This window comes from Phyllobates terribilis, unplaced genomic scaffold, assembly GCF_046119375.1.
Source record: "Phyllobates terribilis strain yellow unplaced genomic scaffold, ASM4611937v1 Scaffold_5__5_contigs__length_657084704, whole genome shotgun sequence".
NCBI classification, from domain to species: domain Eukaryota; kingdom Metazoa; phylum Chordata; class Amphibia; order Anura; family Dendrobatidae; genus Phyllobates; species Phyllobates terribilis.
Genome location: NW_027362765.1, coordinates 545,424,919 through 545,439,262, shown reverse-complemented (window position 1 = coordinate 545,439,262; position 14,344 = coordinate 545,424,919). Strand labels below are relative to the sequence as shown.

At 42.6% G+C, this 14,344-nt stretch overlaps 1 protein-coding gene across 1 annotated transcript in view; it reads left to right on the top strand.

Annotated features, from left to right (window-relative positions):
- AIFM2 (AIF family member 2) overlaps positions 1-14,344 on the top strand; it is a 59,982-nt gene that overhangs the window by 976 nt on the left and 44,662 nt on the right. Inside the window, exons 2-4 of the mRNA XM_073685848.1 lie at positions 3,502-3,684; positions 6,263-6,378; positions 10,622-10,741. Coding sequence (XP_073541949.1) covers positions 3,510-3,684; positions 6,263-6,378; positions 10,622-10,741 — 411 coding nt within the window. The 5' untranslated portion in view covers positions 3,502-3,509. The remainder of the gene's footprint in view (positions 1-3,501; positions 3,685-6,262; positions 6,379-10,621; positions 10,742-14,344) is intronic.

Below are 14,344 nucleotides of genomic sequence, written 5' to 3'. Positions count from 1 at the left end.
CATGTGTGGATTAAAGATCTCTTTTGCCAGCCTTTTCTGACTATTTAAGACCCTCCCCAAACTTGTGAACAGCACTCAGACATGGTCAACATGGGAAAGACAAAGGAGCATTCCAAGGCCATCAGAGACAAGATCGTGGAGGGTCACAAGGCTGGCAAGGGGTACAAAACCCTTTCCAAGGAGTTGGGCCTACCTGTCTCCACTGTTGGGAGCATCATCCGTAAGTGGAAGGCTTATGGAACTACTGTTAGCCTTCCACGGCCAGGACAGCCTTTGAAAGTGTCCTCCCGTGCCGAGGCCAGGCTTGTCCGAAGAGTCAAGGCTAACCCAAGGACAACAAGGAAGGAGCTCCGGGAAGATCTCATGGCAGTGGGGACATTGATTTCAGTCAATACCATAAGTAACGTACTCCACCGCAATGGTCTCCGTTCCAGACGAGCCCGTAAGGTACCTTTACTTTCAAAGCGTCATGTCAAGGCTCATCTACAGTTTGCTCATGATCACTTGGAGGACTCTGAGACAGACTGGTTCAAGGTTCAATGGTCTGATGAGACCAAGATCGAGATCTTTGGTGCCAACCACACACGTGACGTTTGGAGACTGGATGGCACTGCATACGACCCCAAGAATACCATCCCTACAGTCAAGCATGGTGGTGGCAGCATCATGCTGTGGGGCTGTTTCTCTGCCAAGGGGCCTGGCCATCTAGTCCGCATCCATGGGAAGATGGATAGCACGGCCTACCTGGAGATTTTGGCCAAGTACCTCTGCTCCTCCATCAAGGATCTTAAGATGGGTCGTAATTTCATCTTCCAACAAGACAACGACCCAAAGCACACAGCCAAGAAAACCAAGGCCTGGTTCAAGAGGGAAAAAGTCAAGGTGTTGGAGTGGCCTAGTCAGTCTCCTGACCTTAACCCAATTGAAAACTTGTGGAAGGAGCTCAAGAATAAAGTCCACATGAGACACCCAAAGAACCTAGATAGCTTGGAGAAGATCTGCATGGAGGAGTGGGCCAAGATAACTCCACAGACCTGTGCCGGCCTGATCAGGTCTTATAAAAGACGATTATTAGCTGTAATTGCAAACAAGGGTTATTCCACAAAATATTAAACATAGGGGTTGAATAATAATTGACCCACACTTTTATGTTTAAAATTTAATAAAATTCAACTGAGCAACATAACTTTTTGGTTTGTAAGATTTATGCTTCTGTTCATAAAACCTACTCTCGTTTGCAGTTTGAAGGCTCTAACTTATTTGCATCTTATCAAACCAGCTAAATCTGCAGGGGGTTGAATACTACTTGTAGGCAATATATATATAAATAAATATATATATTTTTTTTTCAGTTGGAATCTGGATGATAAAAAAATCTCAGCATGCTGTGAATCGCCGTGTGTGTGACGCCTCTTCTCGAAAAGCCCTTTAGTTTACCCTCGGACTCGGAGTCGGGTCCTATGATGGAGAGATGGGGTGCAGCCGTGGCCCGGACCCGACCCATGCTCAGGGCCGTCACATTAAAAGGATGGTGTGGGCTTATCCGGGTTGAGTGGCTGATTTGCGACTACGCCACCTGTGGCACCTGGTGAAGGTCACCAGCGCCGCTGCAGTCCGCTGAGGCATGATGTTATGGCGGCCAAAGTTATTACTACTCCCCACAGGTGAAGCAGGGCAGAGGGACAGGATGGAGGGGGTAGTAGTAGAGGATGACGGGCGCCGCGTCGTGCGGTGTAGCGCAGATTAAACAGTCCGGAGGCCATAGGGGTGAACTTCCAAGGCTTTACTCACATAGATGGCAGAAGGAAGGCGACTCCCTGCTCCCCGCGGAGTCCTGCGGTCACCAGGGACTGGGGTCCGTCAAACCTCCGAGTAAGTCCAGCATTCAGTCGGGACCCTTCATCAGAGTGTTCCTGAACTACAGACCGAATCCTTTCCTGTCCGTGTGTGTGCGAATAGGCCGGGTCTCCCTCTGAGCTCCTCTCAGAACAAGGGCACGGGTGGCAGCTCCGCTCCGTCCGATACCCGGTGGGATCCTCAAGGCCTACCGGGCTTTCCCGACCAGGACTTGGAGTAGCAAGGTCGGGTGTCGGGGGCTTGCAGCCAGGTTCCCTCTGAATATATCAGGTGGTGAGGACAGGTGGTGTACACCGCTCCGTCTGCATCCTCCCCGGGATCCATTTGCTATGGAGCCACACCCTTAAGCTCCGAGCCTTCTTGGTCCTGGTCCTTGACCGGGTCGAGACATTCCTTGTCTACAACCTACCCCTCGTCCCAAGGCCGGGGCACGAGGGCTGTGTCTCCATCCGATGCGGGCCCACACAGGATCCGCGTTGGGGTGGGAGATCACAGTCCACTCAGCAATTGACCGCATAGAGACAGTCAAAGAGCGATTGAAGGCAGTCAAAGAACCAAGCCCCAAGATGGCTTTTTATTAAATATAAAATTTAAAGTGTAACTAACTTGTAAGTCCTCCACTCTCACCCACTAACTGGTTCCCCTAACTCTTGGTTCCCCAGTCTCCCTGTAACAAGGGGAGCAGCACCTAGTGCATACTAGCCCCCTCTGGTGGAGAAATGTGGTGTTGGATGCAAAGGTTGGGTCCCGACTATCACACTGTTCTTACCTCAGAGGAGGAACACCACACTCCATTAGAGAAGTGCTGCATCCTTGTGGAGGTCGAACCCTCAGGGGCGCCACATGTGCAGTCCAATTTTTATTTTTTTTTTCTTACGCATACATTACCATTCTGTAGCACAGAACACTGTAAATGCTTGTAGAATAATATTTGCAGAGAAAAAAATGTATTACTTATGGATGTCATAAGGATGCTAGGCGAGAAAAAAAAATCACACGCATGACTCGTAGAATAGCAAAGGGATTTCACTCATCCAACTTCTCTGAATGAAAATTAGAGGTATTTTTTTTTTTTTTGTCTATGGGGAAAATCCTCAGTTGAAACATATATTTACCGCTAGAGTAATTGACATGTCGTGGATTTCAAGCACACACCCCAGGTCCGTTTATGCAGTACAAACAAAGTGGGCGGAAGATTTTTAAAAATCCCATTCACTTTGCTACAACTGTAATAACAGTTTTTTTTATAGATAATTTTACTCCCCCCTGACTGCTAGTGCCATACACTGCTATGAATTTACCAATCTCCTGCTGAGGGCTTCACAGGAGCACAAGGACAGTAGACATGAAGGTCCCACGCCGGCTGCTCCTGGTGTTGGCATCGGAGAATCCTCACAGCGCAGTGCGTGCAATGTGAGGCTTTACACGTCTGCAGTCACATAGGGTAACTGCAGACTTGTAGCCTAAGGCCAGACAACCACTTTAAGTTGCATTTACATCTCACTTTACAACTTTCAGGAACGGTTCCAGTTTATCAGAAGTAGAGGTTGTATTGTGCTTGTGGAGTTTTATAATGTAAGTAAGTGGCAATGTGATATTTAAGAGATTGACTGACTGCGTTTTCTCATTTATTACTTAAAACAGTAACCAATATGGGCTCAAACCTGTCTGTAAATGAATCGGTGCAAGTTGTCATCGTGGGTGGAGGATTTGCTGGCAAAGCTGCTGCCAGTCAGCTAAAATCCAATGGAATTCCGTTTGTTTTAGTGGATATCAAAGAAGCTTTCCATCACAACGTTGGATCCCTTCGTGCTTCTGTAGAAACTGGTAAGACATGTCGATAATATCAAGTAAATAATGTTCAGAAAAGAGATAGTGTTTCTACTTCTTAAACCATTTTAGGACAGTGTTCCAAAAAGTGTTGAACAGCATTTTATTTTTTGTCCGGTTATATTAACCCCTTTCACCCGAAGCCTGTTTTCGCCTTCCTGACCAACCCAATTTTTTTTCATTCTGACCAGTGTCACTTTATGAGGTAATCACTCTGGAACGCTTCAACGGATCCCATTGATTCTGAGTTTATTTTTTTGTGACGTATTGTACTTCATGATAGTGGTAAAATTTCTTTGATATGACTTGCATTTTTTTTTTTCACAAATAATCGGAAATTTGGCGAAAAAGTTTGCAATTTTCAAACTTTGATTTGAGGGCATAAAAATTAAGAGTTATGTCACACAAAATAGTTAATAAATAACATTTCCCACATGTCTACCTTACATCAGCACAATTTTTGAAACATAATTTTTTGTTAGAAAGTTATATGGGTTAAAAGTTGACCAGCGATCATATTTACAACAAAATTGTTTTTTTTTTAGGGACCACATCACATTTGAAGTGACTTTGAGGGTTCTTTATGACAGAAAATACCCAAAAGTGACACCATTCTAAAAACTGTACCCCTCAAGGTGCTCAAAATCACATTCAAGAAATGTATTAACACTTCAGGTGCTTCACAGGAATTAATGGAATGTGGAAGAAAAAAATAAACCTTTAACTTTTTTCACACAAATTTTCCTTTTAGACCCAATTTTTTTTTTTTTTTTACTTTCACAATAGTAACTGGAGAAAATGGACCCCAAAATGTGTTGTGCAATTTCTCCTCAGCACACATATACCCCATATGTGAAGGAAAACCACTGTTTAGGCGCATGGCAGGGCTCGGAAGGGGAGGAGCGCCATTTGACTTTTTGAATGTAAAATTTGCTGGCCTGATTAGCAGGCGCTATGTCGCATTTGGAGAGCCCCTGATGTGTATGAACAGTGGAAACCCCCCACAAGTGACAACATTCTGGAAACTAGACCCCTCATGGAATTTATCTAGGTGTGTGGTAAGCACCTTCAACCCACAGGTGCTTCATAGAATTTTACAACCTTGATCTGTAAAAAAAAAAAAAAAAAAATATACATTTTTCCACAAAAAGTGTTGTTTTAGCTCCAAATCTTTTAATTTTCACAAGGATAGCAGGGAAAATGGACCCCAAAATTTGTTACCCCATATGTGGTCGAAAACTACTTTTGAGGCACAGTGCAAAGCTGAGAAGGGAAGAAGCTCCTTGTTGGAGTTGATATTTTCCTGGACTGGTTTGAGGGTGCCATGTCACATCACATTGGTAGAGCTACTGAGGTGCCAAAACAGTCAACCCCCTTCCGCCCCCCATAAGTGACCCCATTTTACAAACTACACCTCTCAATGAATTCATCTAAAGATGCATTGATCATATTGACACCATATGTGTGTCACAGAGTATTATAACATTAGGCAGCAAAGAAAAAATAATTAAATTTTTACCACCAAAATTTTGTTTTAGCCCCAGATTTTACATTTTCACACTGGGGAATGAGTAAAATTTGCACCAAAATTTGGCCTTCAATTTCTGCTGAATGTAGAAATACCCCATATGTGGCTGTAAAGTACTGCTTAGCCACACGGCGAGACTCGTGAGGGTATGAGCGCTATTTCCCTCCTGGAGCACAGATTTTCCTAAAATAGTTTGAAGACTCCATATCCAGAGCCCTTAAGTGCTAGAAGAACAGAATTCCCCCCTCAAATGAAACTGCATGTTTCAGAGATAGGTACTGATTCAAATACTGCATGTTTAGGGATAGGTACGACACTGCTGGTTTCAGAGATAGGTACAGATTCAGACACAAGGTTTTGTGAAAGTTCCAGACACAGATGCAAACAGGTTCAGGGATTGGTCCTAATTCAGACAAGAACAGACACAAGTATAGATTCAGGCCTGGGTATTCAGCCCCCAGGGTGGCAGAAACAGACTTGATAAGACACTGGTTCAGGGTTCAGGCCTGGGTACTCAGCCCTCAAGGTGGCATAAACAGGACAGGACCTGGCAACTCAGTAGTTGCAAACACACACACGCACTGAAAGAGCGTGTTGCTCAGGCACCTCACATCAGGTGGAGGTGCTTGCTTTAAGTACCAAGTGCCTCCCAACAATAGGCTGGGGACACATTAGGAATGTGCGCACTGTTTCTTTAAGAATGAGGAAGCATGCAGCCAGGAAACATGCACAGCAAGCAGAGAACAAGGAGCACACTGAACACAGTAAGCTGAGGACAGGGAACACACTGCATGGCCTGGAGTGGCGAGTACGTCGGTGTCCCTGCATAGTGGGGGGATGGGAAGCCATGCAGGCAGTGCTGTTACACATATGACTTCTGCATCCTAAAATACCCACTCATTGGACTATGATATGACATTAGTGACTGGAAGGTATTTTTATAAAATGCGTGATTTCCCACATCTTTTTGCTTGTTTCCTGTATAGTAGAATTATATCTATCACTGTATGTGTGACAATATATGTGTAAATTTTGCACTTGTTTCAGGTTTTGCAAAAAAAACTTTCATCTCCTACGAAGAGTCATTCCAAAATCACTTTAAGCAAGGACGAGTGTCTGGGATAAACCTAGAGAAGCAGATGGTTGTGCTGGAAAACAATGAGGTGAATACCATCTTGTCAGTTGATGCAATGCTCTAATATAAGACTAGAACAGAGATGGATGCATGCCTGGCTACAGTGCCATTTTTAATGGGACAGTCCTGCTAATCACAGTTAAAAGAAAAACATGCTAGTTTAGCAAAACCACACGTAAAAGTCCCCAATTTGGTTGTCAGACATTTTGGGGTCATTTCTGAGGATCGGTCTCTAAGAATGTAATAAAGTAGCCCTTGTCACTTTATTCAAACGGAAGCCCGTCCTAGTCACATGTTAGGACGGGCAGCGCATGAGTGTCACAACTGACAGAGGACAGCTTAAGCATACATACTTAGTGAGCTGAGGAAAATGGAAGTGAAATCAGAAGAAATAAACATTCTCCTCGACTCAGTTCTTGACACAAAGGATTTTTTTTCTCCAGCCTCAGTATTCCATGCTCAGTAAGCCGAGGAGAAGATTTATCTCTTCTCCTGTCACACGCTTCTCCAGAAGCTTCGGTATGTGTGTTTAGGATACAGCTCCTCTGTCACAGGTCTTAGGAGCCTCTCTGCTTACACAGGTCTGCCCGCCCTGACACCTGACTAGGATGGGCTGTTGTTTGAATTACATGACTTGGACTATTTAATTATATTCTTCGAGAACGCCATTAATGTTGAAGATTATTTTCATGTGAGAGTCAGACTGAATAAGGTTTGTTTGTAGTCTGTTATAATGGCAATGCATAGTTGGCATGGGAGCTTTGGGCATAGAAAGGTAGAAATTATTTAGTGAAAACTATTTACATATTATGTGCCTCCATAAATTCTCACTATAACCCTGCTTCTATTCAATTGGCTACATTGCATGACAGTTTGATGCTTTGCTCTAAGGACTGTGCTGTGTTAATAGGAGGGGAAATAATACTTTCATTTATACAAACATTCTATTATTGTATAATAACTCCAGTGTATAAAAATATGTACATGAAACAATAAAATCACAAGTTACATAAATGGCATATTTAAAATCTCAGTTATTTTAATGGCATTTATGTATAAAGTCCAGTATGCAAATAGACATGCAAAGTGGCACTAGTATATCTCAAATATCATACAGTGGCTTGCGAAAGTATTCACAATCTTGGCATTTTTTGTGTATTGCTACCTCACAACCTGGAATTTCACTTTTTTTTTTTTTATGGGTGTGCATCAGTTCATGTAAACCACATGCCTACAACTGTGAACATTTGGTTTTCTTTTTATTGTGAAACAAACAACAAATAGGACAAATTAACTGAAAACTTTAGTGTGCATAACTATTCGCCTCCTTTTGCAGCAATTACAGCTGCAGGTCGTTTTGAATAAGTCTTTATGAGCTTTCCACATCTTACCACTGGGAATTTTGCCCATTCCTCAAGGCAAAACTCGAGTGTTGCTTTAGCAGTATGGGTCATTGTCTTGTTGGAAGGTGAACCTCCGCCCCAGTCTCAAATCCCTGACAGACTGAAACAGGTTTTGCTCAAGAATATGTTTGTATTTTGCACCATCCATCTTCCCCTCAACTCGAAACATTTTCCCTGGCCCTGCTGCTGAAAAACGTCCCCACATCATGATGCTGCCACCACCATGTTTCACTGTGGAGATGGTGTTCTTGGGGTGATGAGCTGTGTTGGTTTGGCACCAGACACAGCATTTATCTTGTAGCCCAAAAAATTAATTTCGGACTCATCTGACCACAGCAACTTCCTCCATACATTTGGGGAGTCTCCCACATGTCTTTTGGGAAACTCCAAAACGAGCTTTACAATTTTTGTGTGTAAGTAGTAAAGGCTTTTTTCTAACCATTCTTCTATAAAGGCCACCTCTATGGAGTGTACGACTTATTGTGGTCGTATGGACAGATACTCCAGTCTCTGCTTGGGAACTCTGCAGCTCCTTCCGGGTTACTTTTGGTCTCTGTGCCCCGGGGGATCATCAGAGATTGGGATTTTTTTTAATCCAACCCTGACTTGTACTTCTCAACTATGTCCCTGACTTGTTTGAAGATCTTGGCCTTCACGGTGTTTGGTTAGTGGTGCCTCTTGCTTAATGGTGTTGCAGAATCTGTGGCGTTTCAGAAAGGGTGTGTGTGTAATATAAAAAAAAAATGTGTGTGTGTATATATAATATATATATTAGTACAGACAAAGTTTGGACACACCTTCTCATTTTAAAGATTTTTCTGTATTTTCATGACTCTGAAAATTGTACATTCACACTGAAGGCATCAAATCTATGAATTAACACATGTGGAATTATATACTTAACAAAAAAGTGTGAAACAACTGAAAATATATCTTATATTCTAGGTTCTTCAAAGTAGCCACCTTTTGCTTTAATGACTGCTTTGCACACTCTTGGCATTCTCTTGATGAGCTTCAAGAGGTAGTCACCGGAAATGGTCTTCCAACAATCTTGAAGGAGTTCCCAGAGATGCTTAGCACTTGTTGGCCCTTTTGCCTTCACTCTGCGGTCCAGCTCACCCCAAACCATCTCGATTGGGTTCAGGTCTGGTGACTGTGGAGGCCAGGTCATCTGGCGTAGCACCCCATCACTCTCATTCTTGGTCAAATAGCCCTTACACAGCCTGGAGGTGTGTTTGGGGTCACTGTCCTGTTGAAAAATAAATGATGGTCCAACTAAACGCAAACCGGATGGAATGGCATGCCGCTGCAAGATGCTGTGGTAGCCATGCTGGTTCAGTATGCCTTCAATTTTGAATAAATCCCCAACAGTGTCACCAGCAAAGCACCCCCACACCATCACACCTCCTCCTCCATGCTTCACGGTGGGAACCAGGCATGTAGAGTCCATCCGTTCACCTTTTCTGCGTCGCACAAAAACACGGTGGTTGGAAGCAAAGATCTCAAATTTGGACTCATCAGAGCAAAGCACAGATTTCCACTGGTCTAAAGTCCATTCTTCGTGTTCTTTAGCCCAAACAAGTCTCTTCTGCTTGTTGCCTGTCCTTAGCAGTGGTTTCCTAGCAGCTATTTTACCATGAAGGCCTGCTGCACAAAGTCTCCTCCTAACTGTTGTTGTAGAGATGTGTCTGCTGCTAGAACTCAGTGTGGCATTGACCAGGTCTCTAATCTGAGCTGCTGTTAACCTGCGATTTCTGAGGCTGGTGACTCGGATAAACTTATCCTCAGAAGCAGAGGTGACTCTTGGTCTTCCTTTCCTGGGGCGGTCCTCATGTGAGCCAGTTTCTTTGTAGCGCTTGATGGTTTTTGCAACTGCACTTGGGGACACATTCAAAGTTTGCCCAATTTTTCGGACTGACTGACCTTCATTTCTTAAAGTAATGATGGCCACTCGTTTTTCTTTACTTAGCTGTTTTATTCTTGCCATAATGCAAATTCTAACAGTCTATTCAGTAGGACTATCAGCTGTGTATCCACCAGACTTCTGCACAACACAACTGATGTTCCCAACCCCATTTATAAGGCAAGAAATCCCACTTATTAAACCTGACAGGGCACACCTGTGAAGTGAAAACCATTTCCGGTGACTACCTCTTGAAGCTCATCAAGAGAATGCCAAGAGTGTGCAAAGCAGTCATCAAAGCAAAAGGTGGCTACTTTGAAGAATCTAGAATAGAAGACATATTTTCAGTTCTTTCACACATTTTTGTTAAGTATATAATTCCACATGTGTTCACAGTTTTGATGCCTTCAGTGTGAATGTACAATTTTCATAGTCATGAAAATACAGAAAAATCTTTAAATGAGAAGGTGTGTCCAAACTTTTGGTCTGTACTGTGTGTAAAATATATATATATATATATATATATATATATATATATATATATATATATATATATATATATATATATATATATATATATATATATATATATATATATATATATATATATACTGACAGACCATGTGACACTTAGATTGCATACAGGTGGACTTGCTTTCACTCAGCATGTGACCTATAAAGGTAATTGCTTGCACCAGAAATTTTTAGGGGCACTCTAACATTCAGGAATTGCCTGTTTTTATGGCAATCCCTGCATGTGTGACCGGTGTATAACAGATGTCACACATGCAGCCGTGGCGACACTTATATCTATGCCGAGCACGCCACAAATACTCAGCCAGCACCCGAGCGTGCTGGACGAAAGGGTTATCAGTTCATACTCGCTCATCACTAGTGTTCAGACAATCTTCCACTCTTTTGCTTTTAAGTCACATTTTTTTTCTGGCAATTTCTCTTTTATTCAGGAAATACATTATTCCCATCTCCTCATTGCAACTGGAAGTGATGGTCCATTCCCTGGAAAATTTAACAAGGCAGCCACCAAAGAAATGGCCATTCAAGTATATGAAGATCTAGTAAAGGAGGTGAGCAAAAAAACAGATGTGATCAGTCTGTGGCTGTCATTCTAGAAAAACGGCAACTTGTTAAATTGAATTCCGTAGTCGGGTGGTAGAATACTCTACAAAAAGATGGATAAATCCGAGAGCTAAGACTGAAATCCTACACTTAGGTAGACAGAATTTACCTTTGATGGTAGTCTATGCATTCAGACATCAGTTACATTCCAAAACTATAGTGTCCAAATTACTGCTATGCCACAGGTTACTAAAAGTGTTGAGCATTCCGATACCGCGAATATCGGTCGATACCCGATATTTCAGTATCTGTGTTCCGATACTTTTAGAGTATCGAATACCGGAATCGGAAGTTCCCATAATGGCTGCGCTCTGCAGTGTCTCTGAAGGATGACAAGCTGGATGGCAGCGCTCAGCTTACTGTACTTGTCATTTAGTGTTAAAGGATTTATTAAAAAAAAAAATAGTGTTTTCATGTACCGTCTCTTTAAAAAAACCGGCCGGCAATTCAGCATCGGTACCCGACAATTTAGAATAGAAAGAATAGAGCATCACACATAGATTAGATACATAGAAACATGTCAGTCACATATATAAGCAGTACAGTGATAGTGTTGCTTACTGTACTTGTCATTTAGTGTTAAAATAAAGGATTTATTAAAAAAAAAAATTGGCGTGGGGTTTCCCGTAATTTTAGTCTCTAGCGGAGGTTAAGCAGACGGCTGGGGCAGATGTTTGAAGCCTGGGAAGGGGGTAATACCCACGGAGCTTCCCAGGCTACTAATATCAGCCTCCAGCTGAATACCTAGCCTTTACTAGCTATTAAAATGGGGGACCCCAAAAAAAATGATGTGGAGTCCCCCCTATTTTAATAGCTAGCAAAGGCTAGGCAGACAGCTGGGGGCTGATATTAATAGCCCAGGAAGGGTGCCATGAATATTGACCCCCTCCCAGGCTAGAAACTCCAGCCGTCAGCCGCCCCAGAAATGGCGCATCCATAGGATGCGCCAATTCTGGCACTTAGCCTCGCTCTTCCCACTGCCCTGTAGCGGTGGCAGTGGGGTAATAGGGCTGTAGTTGATGTCAGCTGAAGCGCTGAGCGCAGGAGAATTTTCCCACGCTGTCAGTGACGTGCATGAGGTGAGCTGAGTTCATTGGACATGATCTCGGCTCATCTGGATGCCGTCACAGCCAGACACTGAGGAGCACAAGCATTCCTGCGCTTCTCAGTGTCTGCGGCATGGCAAGCTGGATGGCAGCTTTCGGCTGCACTCCAGCCTGTCATGTGATTGTAGCAGAGCTGGAGCAGTCGTGGGAACCATGGAAAGGTAAGGATGATGTTGTTTTATTATTTTACTTTTATTGCAGAAGACATTGGCTTCAGCTGGAATGGGCGTGATGGTAAGTATGGTTTAATTTAGAACAATAAAGAGTTGTGTGTTTATTTCAATTAAAGGACTTTATTCTGGGTGTTTGTGTTTTTTTTTAACTTTGACTATGGGGTTAGTAATGGGGGTGTCTTATAGACGCCTCTCCATTACTAACCTGGGCTTGATGTCAGCTGGCATTATAAGCTGACATCAACCCCAGCCCTATTACCCCACTGCCACCGCTACAGGGCAGTGGGAAGAGCGAGGCTAAGTGCCAGAATTGGCGCATCCTATGGATGCGCCATTTCTGGGGCGGCTGACGGCTGGTGTTTCTAGCCTGGGAGGGGGCCAATTTTCATGGCACCCTTCCTGGGCTATTAATATCAGCCCCCAGCTGTCTGCCTAGCCTTTGCTAGCTATTAAAATAGGGGGGGCCCCACATCATTTTTTTTGGGGGTCCCCCATTTTAATAGCTAGTAAAGGCTATGTATTCAGCTGGGGGCTGATATTAGTAGCCTGGGAAGCTCCGTGGGTATTACCCCCTTCCCAGGCTTCAAAAATCTGCCCCAGCCGTCTGCTTAACCTCCGCTAGAGACTAAAATTACGGGGAACCCCACGCCAATTTTTTTTTTTAATAAATCCTTTATTTTAACACTAAATGACAAGTACAGTAATCAACACTATCACTGTACTTCTTATATATGTGACTGACATGTTTCTATGTATCTAATCTATGTGTGATGCTCTATTCTTTCTGTTCTAAATTGTCAGGTACCGGTGTATGCCGCTGATGAATTGCCGGCTTTTCATGTAATATATTCTACATTATTCTTAGTTGTTTTCCTTCATGTAGAATTAACCTACAAGGAAAGAAATGGTTTATTTTCATTCCGATATTTGTGTCCCATTGACTTGCATTGGTTTCCTGTATTGGAATCGGCGATATCCGATATTTTTTGGGTATCGGTCCGATTCAATCCGATATTTCCCGATATCGGAAGGTATCGCTCAACACTAGTTACTAATGCTAGATATGTGTGACCCCCCCCCCGCCCCCACCACCACCACAAAGAAGCCTTCATTCAGTAGCACTTTGCTGGCCATAGATTTGGTAATAAACCAATAATCTGTTGGGTTAAAAAAAGTGATGAGAGAAGTATATCCCTTACCTATTTTCATTCTATGTTATGAAGAGAACTTTAGCTATTTAATTCTAGATTGCATTCTCTTGACGTATGTTTTAAAAATGATTTTTCTTTAATATAAATCTAGGGGACAAATTCATGATGGATTTTTTTTTTCTTTTACATCAAGTTAAATGAAATGTATTAATTCATCCTCAATTTGGTTCCCCTGCTAAAATGTAACAAATCTGGGCAAAAGTAAAAAAAAAATCTTTGCATTAACCTCGTAAGGCCATGTGTATACAGCCAATGCAGCCACTGAGTTTACCCAGGCAACGAAGCTTCAGGAAAACGCGGACAGTCATTGTCCTGAAGTTGCTTCGGCGGTGGCTTTGCCGACGTTCTTGTGGTTTCTTTCTCTCCATACTCTCATTATAGAGCGTGGATGGCATCTCAGGAAAACAATGATCATGTTGCTTCTTTTAACCTTTGCAGGGTTTCCAAACCATGAAGTTAAGTGACATAAGACGGCATGTGCACATTGATGTCATTTTGACATTGCTGTGTACAATGTATATTTTATGGGGAGCATTTGCAGCACTTTTTGAATTAATTTCAGGTGAACACATACCTTCACAATGCTGCGTTTTTTTCATCCCTGTCTTCCAAGAGCCACACCTTATTACTCTGATGTCGTCGTATGAGAGCTTGTTATTTGTACGCCAAGTTGTATTTCTTGATTGAGATTTTTTTTTTTCATGGGAGAGGGGGAAGAGCGTGAGAGAAAAAAGAAGTATTACAGAATTTTGGGGATTTACTTTTTTGAGTTGAATTTCTATGGCGTTCACTGTGCAGTATAAAGGATACTCAAACTTTACTCTGTGGGTCAGTACACTTATAGCAGTACCAAATTTCCGTACTTTTTTAGCTGCACTACCTTTACATAATGGGAACACATCATTTCTATCCCCATATTGTGAGACTTTTGACTTTTCTATTTTTCCATTGACAGAGCTATGTGAGATCTTTTCTATAACTTTTTTATGACCATTTTTGGGAAGTAGGATGAACATAATACACTAATTCTAGTATTATTGTTGATCAAACTTTTTATAGGG